The following is a 24639-nucleotide window of genomic DNA, read 5'->3' on the forward strand; positions in this document are numbered from 1 at the left end:
CACAACTCTTGATAATCTCCTACCTCTTTTGTCTTTAACTCACTATTATTTGTCTATTTGTTTTCCTGAGAAACTATTTTGTAGATAATAATATGTAAAACAATAACCATTGATAATTTCCTACCATTTTGTCTGTAATTTGCTAAGTCCCCCTATTATTATGTTATCCTTCTTTTATTCTTTAAAATAAAAAATAAAAAAATAAAAAAACAAAGTGAAGTCACTTACTATCCAGGAGGCTCTGAAGAAATGTCCGGAGTGGGGCTGACTGCTGAGCTCTGTAAATCAAAAAAAGAAAAAAAAAATGCAGATAATTTATTTTTACTAAGAGGTTTCAAACCAAGAGAAAAAGCAATAACCCACTTTCCAGTCCTTGTCTGGGTAAGGACCTCTGTCTGACAAGAGGCCTGGATGGAAGGATCCTGGCTTCCGGGCAATGGGCTTTCTCACGCTCCAGTCTTCCGCTTCCAGTACATGCAGCCATGTTTCCGAGGGGCTCCGGCCACGGCCTCTGGATTCACACTGATCTTCGGTGGCAGGCTCCCTGGGCCACAGCCCCCAGTGGGCCCGCATGCAGCAGTCACACAGGTAGCACCCTCTTCACCAGCGTCCCCCACTCTCAGAACCCCATGCTGGGCCCACTGAAGAACCTTTCATGCACATCAACTGCCACATCCAGAGAGGGTCAGACAACGATTTAGATAAAGGATGCACAAAAGTGGATTTTAAAAGACAACACTGTATTTAGAGAATTTGTTTATGCCTGCAGTTTAAGAAATGTGGAAATCAGGACAGAAGCAATTTCATAAACTTTACTACTGACATTTCAACACGAATGGGGAAATGCTTTATAAAACTATAGGCCATGACACAAAAGGAAAAAAATAAACACCAAGAGCTACATGCAGGGGAAAAGCAACATAATTATGGCTTATGGCTTCTTTTGTCGTATTGGAGAGAAAATGTAAAGGGTTCGATATATTTGTGATGAATAAATCAGTGTAAAAATTAACTTTTAAATATATGCCTAATAACGACCCTATCTCTAAAAATGACTGTTTAGAGGAAAACAAGCTATTGCGAAAAGAAACATTTAGGGAAAGCAGGGAAAAGAAAAGAGATTATGAAAGAGGGAGGAGATGGCAAGAAGGCAGCCTGGCCCTCTGCCTGCTGAAATGCCCACCTTTAACTTGCAGGTTTGGGTCTTGTCACTTCTGAGAACACCGCTGTCCCCAGACGGTGACCCTGCCTCGCCCAGCCCCCTTACTTCTCAGGCAGGCACATGCGCGCACCTCCAAACTCACTCTCCGCCTGCTGGCCGCACTGGTCTGGTCTTGTCGACCCTTCCTCTCTCCTTCTCCAGCCTCTGGCCTCTTACCACTTGTTCCATCCTGGTCTTCCACCTTTGAAGACCTTGCCTTGGTCTCCACCACGGCAAAATTTTTGCATGATCCCGTGCAGTTCTCTAGGAATGTCTTCTCCCTCCTTCCCCTTGCCCTGCCCTCCCTTCTTCCCCTGCACAACTGTATCTCTTCCATCAACGCTGTATTTCTGCAGGATTCCCTGCACTCTAATTTTCATCGACTGCTCACCCTGCAACCTCCAAAGTTTTTTGAAACTTCTTAGTTATTAAACCTATAAACTCTTTTTGGGAGCTGTTCTTTGGATCTCTCTAGAGCACTGGGGTAGTTCTCATACCTTCTCCTGATCTATTACTTATCTCCTGCCACTCCTCCAAACTGTCCTTTGTGTGACTCTGCCCCTTGCCCGTCCTATATCACCCAGCATCCCAGCAGGTAACTCATGAGCTCCCCTCCTTTTTCTTAATACGGTTTCCTCTCTTATTCAGTCTTTCAACTGCTCCAGGGTTAAGTGGCTTCACCTATTCCTACAGCATCAATAATTACCTCTTTCAGCTGACTCTAACTGACTTGTTAAGTCCTTGCCTCTTCCATGAGCCCTGGTCCGAGTTCCAAATATCTTCTGGATATTCCCTACATAATGCCCAGGCAACACTTCAGAAGTCAGATACCTCAAATCAACTCTCTCATCTTAATACTGGATTGATTTTTCTCTTGGCTTTGTGTACCATACTGATATCCTCACTAGTGCAGCTGTCTGGACTAAATTCTAAAGTTCTCTCAATTCTTTGTTCTTCACACCAATTAGTGAAAATGTCTTATTGCAATTTTCTTGGTGATCTCTCTTACATCTGCATTTCCTAGGGCCAGGGGGATAGCTCAGTGGCACAGCGTCTGCCTGGCAAGCGCAAGGTCCTAAGTTCAATTCCCAGTACCAAAAAAAAAAAAAAAAAGTACATTACATTTTACTTCCAGCACATTGGTGCTACCGCAATAGGGCTTCATCATGACATCTGGACAAATGGACTACTGGCCTCCTTGCTCTCTGAGACTCAAGTTTTCTTCTCCCTTCATTTTAACTTCTCTACAGCAATGACACTATTCTTCCTATAACATTTCCTGAATTACATCACTGGTCTGAAGGCAAAACCCATCATCTCCTTAGCCAGATGATCTAAGCCTCTACAATCCAGTGTCAACTATCTTTCCCAAACCTACCTCCCACTAATTCCCACTTAAAATTTCTTATCCCAGCAGAATTTATCTTATTCCTTAAACATGTCTTCTTCCATGTCCCTTCTAATGCTTTCCCCGTGCCTCAAATGAATACTTCACACTCTGGCCATGTACCTAAGTTCTGCCCACCTTTTACAATCTGGGCTAACTCCTTGATTTCTCCTAAGATTTACCTCCCTTCTGGCTCTTAGCATACATTGCTGCATCCACTGTTGGAGAGCTTTGACTTTCTGTGCTGCCTGGAGTAAGGAGCCTGCTAGCCCCTCTCACACACATTCAGGAATAACGAGCACCACTCAAGTAATGTGCCCACTATGCCCCGGGCAGCGCTCTGGGTCCCTGAAGCAGGCTCTGCCCACAGAGGGCAGCAGCTAATTCAGTAGCTCTCTAGCTGCCTCCCATCTCTGTGTGGGTTACAAACACTCTCTTATATTGGGCTACTTTGAAAAGTACCACTGATTCATTCTGCCAACCTAGCACATACCTCTCATCCACAGCTCAGATCACTTTAGGACTTACCCGAACCCACAGTTCTCACCTGGGACCTTGAATCTGACCATGGTTACACCACGTTCGAGTCTCCACTCTGGCTGGAAATTTAGCTCCCCCTTATCCATCCTCCCCTAACGCCCGCCACCTATCTGCCTCAATCGCATACACGCTGACTCACCTCTTGTGCCTCCTTCAGGTTCTGAGGAGGAGCCCAGAGTCTGCCCACTGCCCCTTCTGGCTCTCTCGTCCTCTGGTGACTCTGGATCCCTGACTCCTAAGTGCCCTGACGGACCTGCAGCTTTCTTATCAGAGCTCTATTTGGCTAATACCACTAATAGCCATAATAAAGGATGGTTTTTCCATCCTTTCTGTTTAAGTCTCTGGCACTCACATGACTCTTTGTATCCCAGTTACTCATGCTAGTGGCCTAACCCTGTTAGTCTTAGTTCTGCTTATGTATAACACAGATTCATTAACAATTTCCACTTTGTCTGCTCTAGTTTGTGGATCTTCTTGGCTTCTTGAGCATCTACATTCTTTCTTCACTTTCTCTAAAGATATCCTTCCCTTATGAGAATCTCTTAATTGTGTCAGAAGCCCTGGGAACAGTTCTGCAAATATTTGCTCTCCCCTTGGAAACCCATTTACCTTGGACTCACTTTTAAACTGTATTTTATCAATAACATCCCTTAACAATATCAATGCAAGTTCAACCCCAAACATTTGCTTGTGTCCAGTTGACCTCTGAGGTACATTTTTTTAAATAACTTTCTGACCTTTAAAACTAATAAGTACAGTGGTACCTCGGTTCATGAACTTAATTATTTCCATAATTCTGGTTGCAGAATTCATTCCATGGTTTTTTTGCAGTACGGTTGCAACTAGAATTGTGGAATGAATTCTGCCACCAGAGGTGCTGAAAGAATTAAGCTTGTGAAACAAAGTGCCACTATGCTATCGCGCTGACAGTGCCTTGCACAGAAAGGGCACCCAAATCACTAGTACTGTGCTTTGGGTTTTGCTTTTTGCTTTGTTCTTAGGTCAGTAGTGAGAATTCAGTGTAGGGCCTCACACATGCTGGGCAAGCACTCTACCACTGAAGTATAGCACCGGCCCTTTTGACATTTTGAGATAGAGTCTCACTAAGTTGCCCCCGCTGTTCTGAAACTCGTGATCCTTTCTTCAGCATCCCAAGTCAGTGAGGTTACAGATGTGCACCTCTGTTCCTGGCTTACTGCTGTGTTTCTGAAAACAACTCTTAAGGTAGGTATCTCCCAAGGATAACAAAAAAGACAAGGAAATTGCCAAAAAAAAAAAAAAAGCTGCTTCAAAATTCAGAAAAGGTACACAGTGGTAAAGAAAAGGAATTTAAAAGGGTCACTCACTGAAAGCAAAGAAGCAGAGAAAAAGGCCATGGTATGGGGCAGCGGGTAGTTTAAATGACCAGCCACGCTGTGTGTATTTGGAAAAATCCCCTATAAGGAAGATGTAGAGTTCAAAAAGAATCCAAACAAAAATTAACTCGGGGTGGAGATGAGGATGGGTAGGAAGTGGGTGGGTGCTAAAACGTACGTCGGAAACACCATGCAGTTGAAAACAGCCAGCATTACTGGCGGTCACCTCAGTTCTACCAGAAACCACAGAACAGAGAAGGCAGAAAAAGGCAGAGCATGAAAAGAAAGTAATGGTGTGAGAAAAACTGGGAAATACCTGTGGCGAGTTTGAACTGCTTGCTTTATTAATCGTCTCCATTTTTTCTAAATCTGCCTCTGACTCTGTTTGGCAGAGGTTGAGATCTTTCTCTAGATTAGTCTGGTTCAAGAAAGAAAAGACGAGAAAGAATGTTTTAGTTTAGAGGAAAGGGAGAAAGAACGGAAGGTTAAGTTTGAAAATGAGTTTTTTTAAGTGTTACAGTTTAGCAAGGCCGAGATGGTATGACTCAATCACAGAGCTCACCAGAAATTAGTTAAGACGTGAAAACAGAGAATGCGACACTAGGCATGTACAATAGAAATCCTGATGTATCAGAGCTTCCAAAATCTACTTGATAATCTACAAATACCAGAAAAATCCTACCTTTACAGAAAGGCCTACTTTATCCCCTTTCAGAGTATGGACTGTGACAAATAATGTATGTCGGAAAAATAAGTATCTTAAAAACCTCTAAACATTAGTATGTATCTTAGAGACTTTGTTAGTTTTGTCATCAAGCCAAAAAGAAAAGTTACCAAATTTAAAGGAAAAAAATAAATGACTCAAGAAAAAAAAAGAAAACAAACACACTCACACTAACCAAGCTAAAGAGCACACACACAGTCCACAGAGGCGGCACAGCAGAATTACCTTTCTATCCTCTCTAGGAAGGATAGAGCAGTCTCCTGGAGTATAATCCCATATCTTTTTGGGAGGCTGATGGGAAGCAGAGGAGGAAATGAAGAAATGAGCATAAAGACATAAAGACAAACACGGAGGCTGGCTCAAACGAAGAGGGGCACACTGGGAGAACCGGACCAACATAGAAGTCAACTCGGAACAAGGGCTGGGGACTTGAGGACACAAAGCTGCCCGCCCCAGGGCGATCCGGAACTACCAGCTAGGAAGTGTGTTTCTGTGTCTGTGTATAAACAGCAAATCATTGTTGGATCCTAAATACTGAAAATATTAAAAAAGGGGAAGCATTAACATGATTTTGAACAAAAGTAGAAATTTCCAAATTCCTCATTGTGAATTTCAACCTAGGATTGACACTGGAGATTTTACATTTTTCCCACTATAAAAAATTCACTGTATGTTAATAAAATGTGTGAACCTAGAGGTTTGGCTGCTACAGGGTAAACAGAACTAAATGTGTTTCTGTGGACTGTAGCAAGGAAATCATGCATAAAAGGGGCATTAATGCACTAGAATATTTCATAGTTTTTAACTCTCCTTTACAGTTTAACTAGATTTTAACAATATTGCTCGTTATAAAGACACACCTTCCATGCTCCTTTGAGTACAGAGTTTAAACTTAAAATTTAAACAGTAGACTATAAGGCTGTTTTTGTTTTCTGTTTTAAGCTTTTGTGTTAGAATCAGAGCTACACTTGTAAGATGGAGACCTACTATGACACTGTTGTAGGTTCAGCAAGGGAGAGATACGGTACAAAGGACATCCAAAAGTTACGAGACACTTCCAACCCTGAAGCTTCTCTCTCACTGAGTGGACTTTTTTGTTCTACCTACTTACAGCTGAAATTTCTTATACAATGACCTCTGGGGAGATGAGAAAGAAGAGACTATTCAAAGCTCCTGAGATTCTAAGCAAATTTCATTATAACTGACTCTATGCCTGCATTCAAACTGGTTTATTTTGAGAAATTTTGCCTCAAGTGTATATGAAAATCCTGCCAATTTCTGTAGAAATCTCAGTAAAAAAGAGAAGAAAAAGCTGATGCTCAGGTTCTCTGCACTGAATCTGCAAAAGAAAAGTAATCTGATTCCAAAGTGTGCTCACCAAGGATAACAGCAGGTCGGCACTGTCATCTCCATACATGTACATTCTAAGCTTTGAAGTAAGTGACATTAGCAATTATCATTCATCTCTAACACTTCACCTGGGAGCAGACTTTTTAAAGTCACACACATTACCATATCCATTTCTTTATTGAAAAAGAACCCAAAATAAAACAAAAAGACAATGTTTACAAATTAACTTAGTTTTAAGTAACCTCTAAAATGGTCCTGGAATCTTGAATTATTTACTATTCCACAATAACTTGTTGAGCTAGAAGGTATTATAGCCAGGATTTTGCTGAAATTTTGAGTTTATTTTGAGTGGACTGAAGTGAACAGGTGGTGGAAGAAAGCAGTTTAGCTTAAATGTCCAGTGTCAAAGTTCCAGCAGGCTTTACTTCGGGTAAGTGGACCTGAGTGGATGTGAACAACAATGTTAAAAGTAGAAACAAGAATCTAGATGATTCAGTAGGAGTTTTAATTTCATTCTGCTTCTCAATGGCTGAAAACTTTTCCAAATCAACTTTTAGGGTTCATACTTTTATTCATGTCTCTTACTCTTATGGTCCACAAAGGTAAGGGAAGGAAGAGAGGGAAAAAATTCTCCCTATCACACTTTTCCCCCAAACTTTTTGGCTCAACTAGATAATAAGCCCACCTTTCGGATGCCTCAAACTATAAGGAACTATTCATCACGATGCTGTTCCTTAGAATATGGACATTAAGATATCTTGGCAAGTCTTCAAAAGTATTACCTTTCAAAGCAAGATCTACACAAAAGACAGCAGTTCCATCAGGACTCTGAAGTCTTTTGCAGGGAATGTGCAAGACTTCAAAGAAAATGCCATCATAGAAAGTATGTCTAAGTCTTCAAATAATTAAGGACAGTTAGAGCAATGGGTTAAAGACGAAGACTTCAATATGCAAGGGGACTGTGTTCTCAATATATATTTGAGGTGGTTGTATGGTTGATAGTTTCCAAAAGAAATAATGTTAATTTACTAAGCTATTTTCTCAGTCTACTTAGTGTATAATGGGACTAAAATACTGTTTATCATTGACAAAAATTGTTTCTGATGATAGATGTAGAAAAACAAATCACAACTAATTAGAAAAAATTTTCATAACTTTTTCCCAAAAGATAATATTTCAGATAAAACTGGTTCAGTTACTTGGCAAATAAGATGGCTGGAAAATTGTGGGTTCTGAAATAGCTCACAAAATCAATGACATGGACTCTTTATTAAACATAATTTAAATAGATTTCACTGTTCTGCTAGAAGCTTTTGCTTTCCTTGATGAAAATGTGTTATTATTGTTAAACATACCAATCAAATCATGAGGTGGGAGGCAACTATAGTATGTATGTCAGAAGAAGCTTTTTTGTGGAATAATGCAACAGGTTTTGAGAGAGAGAAGAAAAAGAAAATGGTACAGATTCTGTTCTGTATTTTCATGTGAAAAAGATTGCCTGAGGTGCCTTGATGTCTAAATGGTGAACAGCGGAGAAAAAAGGGAGGGAAAGTAGAAGAAATAGGTGTGCCCCAAGCCTTAGAGAGGGGGAGACGAGGGCTGTTTGGACAAGACTCGTTCCCCGTCATTGCCCCTAGGTGGCGCACTTCATCAAGGATCGGTCCAAGACCAGTGTCCTGGAGGGATCAGAACAAACCCCCGTTTGTGCAGGCAGAATGTGTGATGCTGTGAAATTTAACATTTCACTGAGCTATAAAGTTGATTCCTGTCTGCATATGAAACTATCATCTCAAACTATAATAATTCAAACGCTGGACTTAATATTTTGCATTTCATACAAATATCTAATAAAATGTTTTATTTTCATATGCATATTGTCTCCACTTAAATTCTCTTCACAGTTTTAATAATTAAGACTTTAAATAAAGTAAAATTTTAATGCCAGGGCCATCTTAAGGGGAAGGATGAGCTCAGTTCTCCTTTCTATTTCATATTCCTCTGGTTGAGGACAAAGAAAATCATCCTTCAAGTGTCACAGTCAATTATCATCAGTGTCAACTCAAAGATATTACAGGGAAGCTGCAGAGCATTAGGTTGAATATTAAATTTGCTAGAATTCCTAACCTTTATTCCAAACTTTGGAAAATACTCTCCTACTTCATAGAAATCATTCCCTCGAAGATGCCTAGAATGGGGTTGTGCTTGCGTGTTGCATCTGCATAGAGAGGCCCCCCTTGCCTGCTGTTGCTCTTGCTGTCCGTTTGTGCTCTCTGAGGCAGGAACCATGCTGGTTTGTCAGTGTGTAACGCATTTTCCTCCTTGCCTTGAGCATCCCATAAAGACATTGGTCAAGGTAGTGAACCAGTGGCAAAGATAATGCCATCCACAGGTATGTGATACTTGTCAGTAGTGTGTGTATGTTGGGGTGTCCCAAGAGAAGCAATGATTTAGCTGTGTTTTTTGAGATAATCTGCTAAGATATACTTCCAGAACTCACTGTCTTTTTTTTTTTTTTTTTTTTTTTTTATGAAGTAAAGTAAGGAAAGCTCACAGTTTGGAGCGAGATGACACAGTCCTGCTCTTGACAACCAACATGACTGCTCCCATTTCCTGAGTTCCTTACACATGGACCTGATTCTTTAGCAGGAACAATGCATCAACAGCATTATTTAAAAAGGCGTATAACCACTGAAGCTATTAAACTTACCGGTTTCCCAAACTCCAATTCCGAAAAGAATTTATACCAAGGTTCATTCTTTAAATCTATCTCTTCTGGGCTTATATCCCGACTCTATAGGGGTTGGTGATAGGGAAATGGAAGAAAGAGAAGGATAACATTATGAAAAGATTACATAGGAACAGGCCAGTAGAGATGCAGTGGTTTCCAGGTGTATACAGCAACTGCATTCAAGAGTAGCAACTGCCCACTTTGACTGGTATCAGCAAAAACAGGAAAGATAGGATGTGTGAAACAGGGAAACTGGGGGAGAGCAGGGAGAGTCATTCCCAGTCCCAGAGCAGAAGCAGATGGACTGGAGACGGTGAACTCTACCACACTGCAGCTCTTCATGGGTCCAAAATCTGATATGGGTCCAAAAGCATTCCTTAGTAACTTTAAGTATTGTGGGGGGCAAAAAGAAATCCCTTATTTCCTCTTACAAAGAACTCTTAGTTACTGGTGAGCACACCAAACATTTAGCATCTATGCCAGTTAAGTAGAGCAAACAGCTTTTATGGGCTAGTATAGTTTTAGTACATATTTGCAAGGCTGCCTTGACACCTATGAAAGCCGATTTGTTAACACTGCATCTTTAATGGCACATGGGTAGGTGAGAAACCATGTCTTGTACACAGTAAAGTAAAAGATGATGTAAGTAAAAACAGAAGACACGAGTGAAAAACATTTTAAACAAGTACCCAAGGAGGATGAGTATAGACAGGATATATACTGTGTTCTAAAAAATGTTAAAGAGCTGAGAAAAAATTAAGTGACAGAAAAGCTGGACACGACAGATAACAGAACAGGGGGAAGAAAACTTCTGGGTTATGTTACAAAAATAAGTTATATTTCTCACTTTATATAACTCTAAGAGTTATCACATATATACTTCCATGCTATTTAATATTGAATCAAATATGTATAAGCTTCTGGTACCTTACTGTGGGAACATGGATTTCTATAAATAATTAGTTCAGAAGTGAATGTCTGGAAAGCAAATCAGGTTCTCCCTTTAATAAATGCCAGCTACGTTCATATCAGCTATGTTTGAGGCTCGCTGCTTTAAAATCACGTATGTGTATGTTTCAAAAAACTTTGATAATAAGAAAAAGAAAGCCATCGTGATTTTCTGCAACAACCTAAAATATAAAATGTATGTTTCTTACTAAGACTGCAAACATCACATAAGAAATTTTACCTCCAGGCTAACCGCTGGAAGGTATATGCAGAAGCGGGTTGCTGAGCCCCCAGTAGATATCTGTCTTCGGTGCTCCTGCATCACAAAGCAGCTCTTCCTGGCTATATTTTTCTTAATGAATCAGTTAATAGTACTTTCTCAACTTGTAGAAAAAGCTGCAAACTGTCTTAATGACATTTATCAACCTCTTTTCCAAGGTCCTGTGAAAAACCTATACTATTGCCTTGACTTATTGTTACAAGTAGAGGACAATATGGATATACTGCAGAAAACTTTTAATTCAAATTAAACTAAGACAAAATCAGAAACATAGGTATGTCCTACTGCACCCGATAAATCTGTTTTGAATGTCTCTGGAGACCTATGGCTTTGATCTTTAAGAGGAAGGCTTGCCCTCCCTGAAGGTAAATGAATTCTGTATTTATTCAGTGAAATGAAGCACAATACCAACAAAGACACAACCATTTGAGAATGACAGCTTAGACACTGGAACACTCTAGATTCTAATATGGAGTCTCATGAAACTTATTTTATGTTTATTTTTACAAAGAGTATTTATAAACTACTTCTTAGGAACAGGTTAGGCTTTTAAAAAAAAAATTTAAATGTACCAACTCTTGGGAAACTCCCCTGAAAGTTTTGGGATTTACAGTCCTGGAAGGAATAACTCATTTTATTCTCAAACGCTGTGTGCAGACTGTCTTACTGATGATGTTAATGATGTGTCAAGAGTAGAACCAGGAGGTATATGAAACAACTTGAGTCCAGAGCCTTGGATCCAAAAGCCTCCATTCTTCAGACAGCCCAGAAATAAGGCCAACAGCAACACCATACAGAACTACCACCTGCATTTGGCCTGTCAGATATAACTCGGCTGTAAATCCAATTAGGGAGCAAATCAGTAGGATTTGTCCTTCTGGATACAGAAGGACCCCTGTTCTGGCAGCCAGGGCAAATTCCACTATCCTAGGCTACATTCTTTGCTACTGCAGGTGATTCTTTCCCCAGCTTGATAAAATCCTTGGAAAGGATTGCTGCTTGAATGGGAGCCAGAAATCAGCTTGAAGTTTTAATTGAATAAGTCCTCTGAATGTGGAATGCTCATTTGTAAAACACTTCATAATGGTTTGGGGGGTTTTTTGTTTTCCGGTGGTACTGGGGATTGAACCCTGGGCCTTCACACTGGGCCACATCCTCAGCCCCTACACCTCCTTTTGAGACAGGCTTTCGCAAAGTCACTGAATTGTACAGCCTGGGCTCGAACTTGCAGTCCTTCTCCCGCACTCTCCCAGAGTACTGTGACTCTAGGCCTCAGCTACCAGACTCCCTTGTTCATGGTTCTTGTATCCATATTATCACACTTGACTGTCTTTACTCAATTATTTCAATAGGATTGGCAAACCAGATAATATTTTTATTTGTGGATGAAAACATGAAGATCAAGTCACTTGCCCCAAGATATATGACAGAGTCAGAACTGGAATAGAGCTCAGATCTTCTAATTCCTGTTCCACATTGTTGTATCCTATATGAAATTCTACTTCTCATACTCCAAATGATAGGAGATAGACTCACTGAGTTTGCAGACGACCCCAAGCTAAACCAGGACTGGTGACTCACATTAAATGCTAGGAAAGGAAGACAGTGATGGTGAACTGGGAAGAAACCTAATTGGGTTAATCCCCTTGTTTTACACTCTCAAATATATATCATGTCTGTAATTACTTATACAACTATGGGAACAGGGAGCCCAATGTCTAACCCAGGGCTTGGCACGTAAGAGTCACTCTGTCTATGTGTACTTGTTGAATGAAGCTTATATCATGTTCAGTAAGGGACTTTAAAGTATAAAGAAACAAAGCCTGAAAAAGGTCATTTCTGACAAAGCAGGCACCAACCAATAGATGTCCAACGCTGAAGAAAAGAAAATGGACTTTTACCATGATAAAAGGGGCCAAGTGCTACTTAGACCTTTATGAGTGAGTCAAATAGGTGAAGAGGTGATCAAAGTTGCGAATTCATGGGGGATTTTGAAAGCAGTAATGTTACATGGGTCTGGGGCGGTGTGAGTATGCTCCTGGGGCAAGCTGACTTCTAATTGTCTCTCACATTCAACCCTTTCTGCTACAAACACACAGATGTGCCCCTGAAGCCATCACTGAGGTTGACAGGGTTAAACAGATGTGAGTACTGCAAATGGAAAAAGGAAAGTGGGTTTTTCCCCAAAAGGAGATGGATAACTAAAAGCTAGTTAAGATTCTACATCTGTCACTAACCTACACAGTTAACCACTGTTAACACCCACCCACCCCGAGATGTGTAAGGGTGTGGAGATGCTCAAATTCTGGCAAACCAGAGAGTGGCTACCAAAGGCAAGACCCACCCACTGAAACTCATTGCAACTTTTTGTTCATGTGATTAAAAATAATAGGAAAATAATTAAAAGTAAAAGACTAATTCATCTACTGTGAAGGGCAGACTCAAAAGATTAAGATTCAACTAAAATTCTTCTCTAAAATTCAAAATTTCTCTTTGGAAGAACAGAGCTGAATTGAGTGAAAAGCTCTGAATTGAACTACTGGATGGAGGTTGCCTCCCTGGTGGGCCTTTGGTGTTTATGTCCTGTTACATATGGGCCTTAGGCCGGCTGGACAGAGGAGCTCCTGTGTAGAAACACTCACATGGTGCTTCGCCAACAAGGACATGGTCTCCACTACTCCCCAGAGAGCCCCAGGGGCACACTGTACGTCACTTCCCGGGGTTTGAAAAAACAATGTTAATGATATCAAAAACTATGGTATGGGAGGTACTTGCACCATTATAATACCAATGAGGAAAACAAAACGTGCTGTTGTTTCCCAGTTCTGAAAGGTGTTTAAATTACTAAGAAAAGAAAATGGAAACAAAGAAGAAACTAATAAAAAGAATGTGTCTTCAGTAAAAGCCATGGCAATTTATGAATGGTCATACAAGATCGCCAAAACAAAGGATCCAAAGGCCCACAGGGTCCCTGAAATCATTTCAATGTATGAACATAGACGGTGGGCTCCAAGTTGGGTATTTAAGTGTTAGGAATTTCCCTGAAGAGCCGGACTTTCTTTCCAGGAACTCCTGGATGGAAGGTTACCTTCCATGTCCATTACCAGGAACCATCTAATAGGCAGAAAACCTCCATGAAGAGGGAGCTGAGGAAAGATCCTCTGCTTGTCTCTGAAATTTCTGCTTAAAATAACTGTGGGGCATAGCAAATGCTGAAGAATGGCAGCTCTAAAAGCACTTCTGAACTGTTGACCTTTTCTCCTAATTAAAATTACTTAGCCCTCTGTGCTTTTAAAGACGTCATACTTTTATTTGAGTAAAAGTTAAATCAATTATTCCGTGAAAACATGTAGAGCAAAGGGGTGGAGGGAATATAATTTGAATCCACATTTCAAGGCTCAGTTATTCTGTGCTTGGTGTGACAACAGCATGTAATAAACACCACTCCCCAGCATAACCATTCCACCCTGCTGTCATGGCTGGAGGGCTACAATGTTTATAGAGCTCTGGAGAATGCCTTTATCATAGTCAGAATTCTGAGCCAGCTTTTTCTATGAAAGTAAATAAAGGGAAGCATGATTGGCAGATATGAAAGAAATCCATTTGTAAAAATTCTTCCCATTTCAGAGAAGAGGCCATTTTTCTAGGGTGGTCTGCTATGCCTACACAGGCCATTTTCCCACTAATAATTGACTGGAGATGTGAACTTGTATAGGGAACCAAAAACTAGACTGAATACGAAGTTAGTTCTCAACCTTACACTTATCAAAAAAGGAAGACCCAAAGACACATTGTAATGGCCTGGGCTTTCTGCCAACATATAACATCCTATTAATTATTTAGCTTTTACTTACGTATTAGTAACTTCTATAAAATTTATGCACGTTCAAATAAAAAAATCACTTTTTAAAAATCCTGACTTCATTCCAGTTAACAATAAGCCTGATAAATTAATGGTTAGTTTCTTTTTTAAGAAAGGCAGCAGCAAAATCAATCTTTATGTGAGTAGAAAAATTTAAATTAGTTAAAACCATGCACAAAAGGACCAACAGAGGCACAATAAGAGAATTCTTTAAAAGCAGACTCTGAGGACGTATTTTATGAACACCTGTAAAAATGAAAAGAGTAAAAAAACTTCATATTTTCATTGTCTTCTAAATAAAGCAAGTCTATCTCAAGGTGGAAAGAATATAATCCAACTGCACTATGCACCCAGATTAAAGAACACAGGCAGAGTGAAACAAAAGAACTTTAATATGCACATTACCATCTTTTCGTTGTTCAGGACGGAAGACTTGCCCGGCTGATATTCATAAATGCTTTTGGGCTCTGCTCGGTATTTTCTGGTATCCACTTTCTTATCTGGGGGCTCCCAGTCATTTCTGTAAAAAGAAAATCTTATTAGAGCTATTTACATAAAAACTGACATCAGCTTCTCCCATGGTCTGGCTTTGGTTGGCTGTAGTCTAATCAAGGGATTTTTATATCCAAAGCATAAAAATCAGAGTCAAGGGTGAACAATTTAGTTGTGCTGGCCTGCTTCCCAAAACAACCAATTAAATTTCTTTCTTCACTTCACAAAGGATTTGAGGTATCTTATGCTCAAACCCAAGCCTCAGAAAGTAGAGAGGAGATGGGAGAAGGGAAGAAGAAGAGGCAAAGCTTTCCCTGGGAAAATCTTTCACCTTGCTCTGCTCTCAGGAGTTTATCTTTCCCCAACAGGTCTGTACTTTCTGCTCATGCTAGTGCAGAGAGAGAATACAGGTGCTTGAGCCAATCAACTATGGTTCACATCCCTGCTATACCACCTGCTTGGCAGGTGATCTTAACTAAGCACTTTATGTCCCGGAACCTCAGTTTCCACATCTGAAAAGTGGAGGATGTTGTACAGATTAGATGACACAGTACATGTAAATCACTGAGCAGAACACCAGGCTCTCAGCAACTATTCAATAAACACTGCTATTACTATAACTGTGTTCTTCCCTATCCCACATCCTACCCTGCTACCCACCAATCTCAGCCTTTGACCTAGATTCTTAAGCTGGCATCCAGAAATGGCTTTCAGAAGATGAATTCTCAGAAACTGTCTGCAAAGAATTTTGTGCATGTGCATCACTGCACTTTGCACTGGTTGTATTTCAATTCTGAGTAAGGCTGAAAATTTCTTAAAGGCAGGACCATAACTTACTTACATTTATATTTTTCTATAACATCTGGTTCAATCTGTACAAAACGTACCCCTTAGGTTCTTAATGAATGCTTCTATAGAAGATTTATGAGTGCGCCCAACCTTCCTTTCAAATTAATTACCACATTTCTAAGGTGGATACCACTTTAGAAATGTGGTAATATATACCACTTTGGTATATATTTTTTGACGGCCTAGAGGAAGGAAAACTGGATGTGTATTTAAAGAAATAGTCTCATCTGGCCAAGTCTTTTGTGTGTAGATATTGGTTGGGATGGAAAATGCATGGGACATTTGTCCAGATAATATGGCATTACTGTTCCATAGGGCATTTTTAGAGACAATAATGCAATAAAAGAAAATTGGACTGTTCTGTACAAACATTAAGAAATAACTAATGTCATTAGAAGAAATCCAAGCATTATGCCTCAATAATACATGGTGTGTAAGTAAACTGACATTAAGAAATGTGGCTTTATTGATATTATAATCTTTGCTATGAATACAATATAAACACAGATTTAGTAGGTGCAGAATAGGAAAGCCCATGACAAATCTTGTAGTTGAGATTTTTCTCATGGAAAGGTCAAAAGTGATAACAATTATAGCTAGCATTAATTAAGCCCATACAATGAGCCAGGCAATGTGCACTACCTAATTTTATTTTTACAACATTGCCAACAAGAGGTCGTGCTATTGTTGTCCCAATTTTACAGATAAGGACACTGAGACCCAGGAAGAATAAGTCACTGCTGATAGCTGGCAGAGCAGGGACTCAAATTCTAAGTTCCTACGAAAAGAGGCTCTTGGGTATCAGTAAATGATGAGGCACTGGCTGGCAATGATGAACACAGGACAGGAAGCACTCACCTTTCTGGGCTGGATTTTAGTGAGGAAGAACGAGCTGGGAGGGGAAGTGTGGCTGACCTCTTAACCACCTTCTCACCATCAATGTAGCTCATCTCACTTTTTGAGCGAGGCACAGAAAGAGGAGATTTTGCTGGAAAAAGAAAGTACATACAGAAGACTTTAAAATCAATAGTAACTAAAGCCAAAAGATACCTTCCCTCATCCATCGTCTTCCTTTCCTCCCCGACAACCAGGAAACTCAATCACTTACTGTCTTCAGAAAAGGAGTATCGAGGAGAGTACAGATCTGAATCCTCATCTAGTGAACAAACAAGAACATAATTAGGAAAAGTGGGCTACGGTAGGAGAATCAAGGTGCACGTTCCCCATTTCCACAGGCTTGCACCACATCCACACATACCAGCGAACCCAGTGGAAAAAGGAAGAATCAAACGCTAGAAGCTATGCACCACAGCAGACCACAATGGAGAGGAGTAAGCTTTGAAGAGTTCCCTAACCCAAGAGGACCTGCAGTCCAGACCGGATATTCATAGCACTTAGTGGACGGCTGCTGTTTATCACCAGGAAATAAATGGAGTGAAATAGCTGAAGGTCTCCCACAAGAGAATCTCCACCACCAAAGCTGGAATTCAGAGTCCCTAGTTTGGCTGAATGGGAATGGGAGCTGAGATGGAACTAGTTGCTCATACTTAGTCTCTGATCTTGCCTGCTGAGTCCCATGGAGTGACAACAGGCCTCATTCTGGGGCTTTTTGAGACTGCTAGTGGGTGGGTAACCTGAAGGTTGCGCTTGCTAGCTACCCTCCTCAGCTTTCACCTGTTTAAAGTGTTACACTTCCAGGTACAACATCATTAATAAAATGGTTTTGTAGCTATAGGAAGAGACTGAGAAAATTTGCATCACAATTTGTTTTGATTCCATGTTAACCTGGCTTCACAAGTGGCAATGCGTTATACTATCTTCTCTGCAAAGGACTGCTTGAGGCAAGTGTCTCAATTGTGACCCTGGAACAAATCAAACTCGCAGGAGTTTCTATGGAGCAAGAAGGCTTTGCAGTGGAGTAGTACACATCCCTAAGTTAGCTGAACACCCGGGCTCCAAAACTTGCTGAAGGGAGACAAAATCTGAAACCCTCACAGAAGGGGCTGTATTTTTTAAACTAAAAAAAATCAGTCCAAAGTCATATGACAACAGATGTCTATACTGGATCTGCTCTAAAAATGCAGACTATTTAGCCATCCTATCCTTGACAATCCTCCCAAAGCATCACTCTAAAGAGCATCTAAAACAGTCAGACTTTCTCATTATCTGATATTTTGCTGATCCAAATTCGGAACTAATGCTGACGGACTGAAGACCCAATTCTCCTCTTAAAATCTGTAACAGCTTTAGCGAAGCACAGAACCCAACCACAAAGACAAGTCAAAAAATCTAACATGCTGTGTAATCAACCCCTTGTTTCTATGCAAATCGTTTTGTTTCAGAGAAGAAAAGTCAGAGTCTTTTATGAAATGTAAAGCTCACAGTGCTGTTATTTTGAGTGGAGTGGCTTTCAGAGACAGCCTCTAACACCCTTTTCACACTCTCCTCCCCCACTTTTCCTCTCCTGGGTCTCCCTCAGCCACAGTAAGGGACAGGCATTGGATACCTCCCGCCTACCTCCATTTCGTCCTTTTATCTTTAAGGATAAGAATTAGTTAAATCAATGTTGGACAGCGTTTAGGATTTTTTACCAACACAGTTAAGCCTTTTCACAATCACAAACTGAATGTGCAAGTTTATTTACATGAATTTATGAAAACAGGGCAGGGGAAAGATAAAATGGGATCCAGAAATATATTTTTGTAAAGACTGTTCTGAAGAATTTTCTGTTGCCAGATTTTGTTATTGTTGTGAGTGTTGTTTTTAAACAGGAATTCTGATTATTATACTCGTAAAATGCCATGGTATTTTTAAAAAAACTAAACTAAAAGTCAGCTTTGATTGTGGAGGCTTGATTAGAAAAAAATGGTGAATACTCCAAATGAAAAGTGAGCTTAGTTAGAAATTAATACACTGCTGCTTGAACTCCAGCATAGTATTTTAGTTCAAAACCTTGTACCCCTCTAAATTATGGAAAAATTAGTCCTTCAGGATGTATGGCAGGTGAAGGTTAATTTATAACAACTAGCTGGGTCATGAAGCTAGAAGTTATGAGAGAAATGGCACTTAAATATTCAAAAGTACATAAATTCTAAACTTAAAACAAATATTCCTTGGAATTTTCTACTGTGGAATTTTAGAAGACTTATTAGAAGACAATGAAAAACAGTTTTTATAAATGGAAAAACAGCCCTACTTGAGGAATTTCACAGTTTATGTGCTTTGAAAATCAGAAGGAGAAATAGGAAAGCTGGGGAAGAGGGCAACAGAAAAGGCTGAATGACTGAATGCTCTCAAAGCTATTCTTTAATCTGGTGTAGGCAGAAAAAGAAGCACCACGCACCCATGCCTAACATACGGCAGGGGTCTCAGTAACAGGCTCACACAGTGTCTGAGGGATCTAAGGCAGAGTTCAGTCCATGGGCTTCTAAGAAAGCAAAATGAAGTTCGACAGACTCATCTAAACTTTAGCAATTAAAACAAATTGCAGGAGATGTTCATTTATTCTCTTAATTTTTGATGTCTATCTTACAAAAGTAATGAAAGGAAAATTTACCTCACCTAATGAATAAACAGTAATAGTACCTCTCATTATTAACTGCCTCCATTCTTAATAATAGTTAGATATTTACTAATATCATCTCATTCAAACTTTTTAAAAACTCCTACGGGAAGTAAATACTTCATTTTACAAATAAGGAAATCAAGGTTCAAGCAGGGTTAGAAAATTTACCCTCAACTGTGCAATGAGAAAAATACAAAGCAGGAATGGATTGAAGATCTTCTGACCCCACTTCCCATGTTGCTCTTAGCACTATGACAGGAATGGCTGCTTTGCTCTTCACCCTAATCTTATGTGCCCAATCTTGGGAAAAGTGGGAGATATTCCACTATTAGTTTTATTATGGAAAAAGCACAGAAAGGTATCATCCTGAAGCTCAAGTGCATAGTTGCTCAGGCCAATTTCTAGACCCTGATGACTTGGGTCTATTTTTCTGTATCAACCTACCATGAGTGATGCTTAGGTAATTTTCTGAGTTTACCCTTCAAACTCTTAGCTGTCCTCCTTCTGGTCTCCAGAGACAATAGGTGACAAGAAGTCACTCTTGCTACAGCTTCCATTTGCTGTTTTTTGAAATCTTCTCCTGGTAAGCTACAATTACACTGGGAACATAGGTAAGCTGTGAGAAGTGCCAAGGAATGAGAAAATTGAGTATAAGGAGCACTCATTTGATTTCTTTCCCTTTTTTTTGGCGGGGGGAGGTACTGGGAATTGAACTCAGGACCTCACGCTTGCTAGGCAGATGCTGTGCTGCTGAGCCATATCTCCAGCCTTCTTTTCATTTCTGTATACACAAGATCTAGCTAAGAGAGAGAGAGATTAACTATAGCTGAGATACAATTAGTAAAACATTTCTCAAGTTGTCTATGAACTAACATCAGAAAGTCTACCCTCACTTCTCCAAGGGCTCCTTACGCAGATCACAGCAGAGTCAGTTGACCTGGGTCCTGGGACCCCTGCTCACAGCAGAGCTGCCTGCTGTCTGTGCTCCTCAGAGCACCAAGCAGCAGACACCAAACACTGGCAACAACACTACAGACCTGCTATGTCAGTGCTTCCCAGAAGTTTTGACACTATGTAGGATTCACACAGGTAAACACTTCAGGACCCTAAAGGCCCCTTCTAGGCCCTGATGTTCACACACCAGTGATCTTCCCGCGGGGTTTGGGAAAAGCCTTGGTAGCTCAATTTGGGGATAGCTAGCCCCTTAAAACTGCCAGGAGCCACGAAATTGCCTTTTCAACCACAGTGACTTTAACTGAGTCTCTAAGTGGCTTTCTCTGAGTCAGCTGTGGGTTTCGTTGCTATTGTTTGTTTTATTTATATGTTTAGAATTCATAAAAATCTTAAAGATAACTGAAGAAAATGCTGGTGAAAATCATGGTTCTGTTTACGCTATGTAATTGACCAAAATGGGACATAAAAAAATCAGCATTTGTATAACCACTGCCTATATCATTTGATTTCCATTCTATGCACTTCTTAGGTCTTCAAACCTAAAATTATTTTTTCTAATATTAATTGCTTTTTTGGTGCTGGGGATTGAACCCAGAATCACTGGGCATGTTAAACACACTCTCTACCACTACCACTGAGCTATAACTTCAACCCCTCTCCTGCCCTTTTTGGGGAGCTATGGGGATCGCATTTTGTTGCCCAGGCTGGTCTCTTGGACTCCTGTGCTCAACTGATCCTTTCGCCTCAGACTCCCAAGTAGCTGGGGCTACAGGTGCATGCCACCACAGTCATCTCTACTGGTTCATTTTTAACACAATCTTTTTCTATGCTCAGCATAATTCTCAGGCTTTACTCCATGCATTTAGGGAGAGTGAGGAAAAAAGGAAAAAGACAGATAGGTATACAACCCCAAAACAAAAACAGCAAGGAAAAAGAGCATGTATGCAGCAACAGGTACACAAGTCTTAGATGGGAGAGGAAAAGTAAGCAAAAGAGGTAAGAAGGAGCAAGAAAACCAGGAAGTCTGGGAGCTTGTGGAAAGAGACACAAATTTGTCTGTTTTTGTCAAAAGCAACTAACCTTTAGATTAATTAAAGATTTGAAGGAATGAAAAAAGACCAGGATAAGGTATAGAGTACTGCAAAAGACATATTCAGAAAAAAATAGAACTCTGAGGACAAGATGAGATAGATCAGGGAAAGAGTCAGAAGAGAAAGTCTGGGAGGACTCCTCGGCTAGAAAGAGACTCACCATTATCTTCTATCAGCTTCCTGGATCCTGGGGGTGGAAAAGGAACAACTGTTTTGTTCTTAGCTATCCTACCAGCCAAAGACGCCTGCTCTTGTAGACATAGACCATCTGGGCAGCTGTCATAAGGAGAGCAAAGGTGACTGCCACAAACTGCTCGGCCCCTCCTCGGGGCAGTGCTAACCAAAGTTTGAGGCAGGAGACACAAATCTTGGCCAAGTTTGTTCACAATAGAATGCTTTGCTTGAACACGAGCAAAATAAGGCTATTCTTAGAAATCTTACAAGGCTAATAGAGTATTATTTTAACTTAACTACAGAAACCCAGCCTCCTAAATCCTTGTCCTAGTGCAAGCTCAAGTAGGAATGAGGAAAAACCATGACGGGACAGACCACCACAACACCACACCCTGGCCACGCCCAGAGGTGGTGTCCAGAGTGGCAGGGGAAAGGTGGTCTCTAGACCTTTTCCTCTGCTGTGGGTCTTTCATTCTGATGTTGTCCAGTGGGTCCTCACAGGCCATAGACCATGAAGTACCACATTAGTTACCTGGTTCTGCTTCAGATTCTGAGGCATCATCTGAAAATGAAGTTTCTTGAAATCAAATGTGCCAAATGAGCCAACATCATCTAGGCATATTCAGAGCACTATATCCAAATTCCCAAAACTGTATCTGGGCAAATATCTTCAGTTCTTTAGGGGCTGGGGAAGGGTAACACTACTCCTTCCTTTTTAGAAATTCTTAATCATGGCCATGCATCCCGCTCACTCAGGGAGCTTTTCTAACTTCATGTTCCCGACACTCTGCCAAGAGACATGTGCAGCCTGGGGTAGGGCTGACTTGGGAAACTGGATGCCTGCAGGTGCCAAAGAGGTGCCAAAGAGTCTTCGGCAAAGAAGAGAACAACCAAAAACATACAATGTCTGAGGAGAGTTGAAGGAATCAGCAGAGCAGTGCAGCAGAGAAGTAAAAGCCCATGTTTGGGGGCCCCACACACCTCGGCCGAATCTTGGTTCTCCCACTGATTGTTACCTTGCACATATTACTTAATCTCCCTGAGCTTCAGATTCTTCACTGATGATACGAAAAGTTACCTCAAGAGATGGCTGGAAGTGTATAAAGGTGAGATAGCAACAGCGATGCCCACAGTGCATAGCCTTATCCTGTATAAGGAAAGTCTCAATAAATGGTAGTGACAGTCGCCACAGTGGTGGTAGTACCATTACCATCAACAGGATTATGACTGTCAGCCCTGGAGGTGCTGCCACTATGCCACTGTCCTTAAATCAGAAGGCAGAGAAGGGAAAGAGGCTATGTTTCTGAAGCTGCTTTGAACAGCTTGTTTTTCTGCCCCCTGATTTATAAAACCAAGGTAAGTATTTATAACATACAGCAGTGCCCATGATCATAAAATGATTAGAAGGGATTGCTCCTTGCTGGAATTCACAGAGGTTTATTTTTTATAGCATAGGTTAAACCACAGTGATTAAGACACGATCGTTCTGTTTGTCTTCCAAAGGCCTGGCCAGGAGTTGACTTGTTCACTACAACTGGGGCGGGGGGAGGGGGCAGATATGTTAAGCCAGCATAAACAAACATGGTCCTGGCTATTTGAGGAGAGTCAGAGGCAGCAGCCCTCGGCTAGGCTTTAGCAGGGTTGTAAGAGAGAATTCTAGTTCCAGACTCTGAATTAAACAAAATAAAGCAACAGTGACAATAAGTTTCTCCCCCAGAGACAGACTTTGAACTACCAAGGCCTCCCATTTCTTAATGAAGCTGTCTATTTCTTAATGCACATTGAAGTTAATGGGCAGAACTTCCCTAGGCACTAATGTGTCTTTAATACCTTTCTTTAAAAGGTATAAAATCTTTATCAAAAAGGGAGTGCACAGAGCTACGTGTGGTGGCAGAGACGTATATCCCAGCACTCTGAGAGACTCAGGCAGGTGGGTGGCAAGTTCAGGCCCAGCCTGGGCCATTTAACGACTTAGGCCCTCATAGCTTGGTGTAAAGGCTCTGGGTTCAGTACCACAATATAAGTGGGGTGGGGAGTACATCGAGCTCAGGGTCACTCTCAGGAGCAGCACAACAGACAGGGCCAAGAGGCTCTGTCGGAGCTCACAGACATCAAAATCAAACTATGGATCCAGAAATCCAGAATCTTGTGAAACTTAAAAGAGAAAAAAGTAAAACCCCAACAGTTTTTTAAAAATTATCTAGCTCCAGTGTTTCCCTCATTTGTAAAAAGTCTTTGTCTAACTGAACACATGAGTGATCTGTGCCTGGATATGTCATCAGGCGGGGGCGTGAGATGGAAGCTACTCTATTTTTAAATATCTCCAGGGAAGCAACTTCTTAAAAACTTGTGCTGAAGTATAATCATCTTTGTTAGTATGAATTTTTTATGTTTAAACTAATTTTGTACTTTTTATTCATTAAGACCATTTCTCCTTTTTTGGTCTTTGAAAATAAAAAATATAATAAGCTTTGCTTTTAAAATATATATGACAAATTGCCATACCATTCCTTATTGGTTATGCCTCTAGGAGAAATAACCCTACTTCCCTCTTGTGTCAGACTTGACTTGTGCCAAGAAGCAGACACTGTTATTGGCGTGGAGCTCTGGGTGTCAGGCCATGAAGTCCTGTATTGAGACCCACAGCCAAGGTGACGAAGGAAACCACTGGGTGCAGCCTGTAACAGGTCTGATGCAATCTTCCAGACTGACGGGAGCCACTGTTCCTCTCCACAGAACTCTCCCTGGAGGGCCTGCCTCTGCCGTGTCCATGGGATACAGCACCTTCTACATACTCTATGTCTATCACCTTACTCTAGCAGGGAACCCTATCTTCTGAGCAGCTAGGGTTTGTAAATCCAGATAAAGCACAAAGCAAGTATTGCAATTAGTCAAAATTACCCAAAGCAAAACTTCTCCGTCACCCAATTCAGCTGCTTCTTCAGCAATGTTTTTGGCTCAAGTCAGCACTCCCAAGAAAGACTAGATAGATTCTTGTCAGTGGTGAAGAAGTCACTGATCACAATTAAGATACCAGCTTTTAGTTTTCTAAGTCTGGGTTTGTTTGGTAAACTTATCATTCAAAATAGGTCCCAGGTATGAAATGGTTTGAAACCACTGACTAGGTCATATGAGACAG

General features: G+C 40.7%; 1 protein-coding gene across 23 annotated transcripts in view; it reads right to left on the minus strand.

Moving 5' to 3' along the window:
- The window catches only part of Sorbs1 (sorbin and SH3 domain containing 1), a 226481-nt gene that overhangs the window by 46892 nt on the left and 154950 nt on the right, over positions 1–24639 (minus strand). For 16 of the 23 annotated variants that reach the window (XM_013506189.1, XM_013506176.1, XM_013506179.1 and 13 more), the window contains 7 exons: positions 16825–16872; positions 16575–16704; positions 14781–14895; positions 9265–9348; positions 5433–5498; positions 4800–4901; positions 229–278 (listed from right to left, as the gene is read on the minus strand). In XM_013506189.1, the coding sequence (XP_013361643.1) occupies positions 229–278; positions 4800–4901; positions 5433–5498; positions 9265–9348; positions 14781–14895; positions 16575–16704; positions 16825–16872 (595 nt within the window). The remainder of the gene's footprint in view (positions 1–228; positions 279–4799; positions 4902–5432; positions 5499–9264; positions 9349–14780; positions 14896–16574; positions 16705–16824; positions 16873–24639) is intronic. The other 7 variants (XM_013506186.1, XM_013506184.1, XM_013506183.1 and 4 more) reach the window with 2 other exon arrangements.

Source organism: Chinchilla lanigera, unplaced genomic scaffold (genome assembly GCF_000276665.1).
Source record: "Chinchilla lanigera isolate Chin_1 unplaced genomic scaffold, ChiLan1.0 scaffold00106, whole genome shotgun sequence".
In the NCBI taxonomy this organism is placed as follows: Eukaryota; Metazoa; Chordata; class Mammalia; order Rodentia; family Chinchillidae; genus Chinchilla; species Chinchilla lanigera.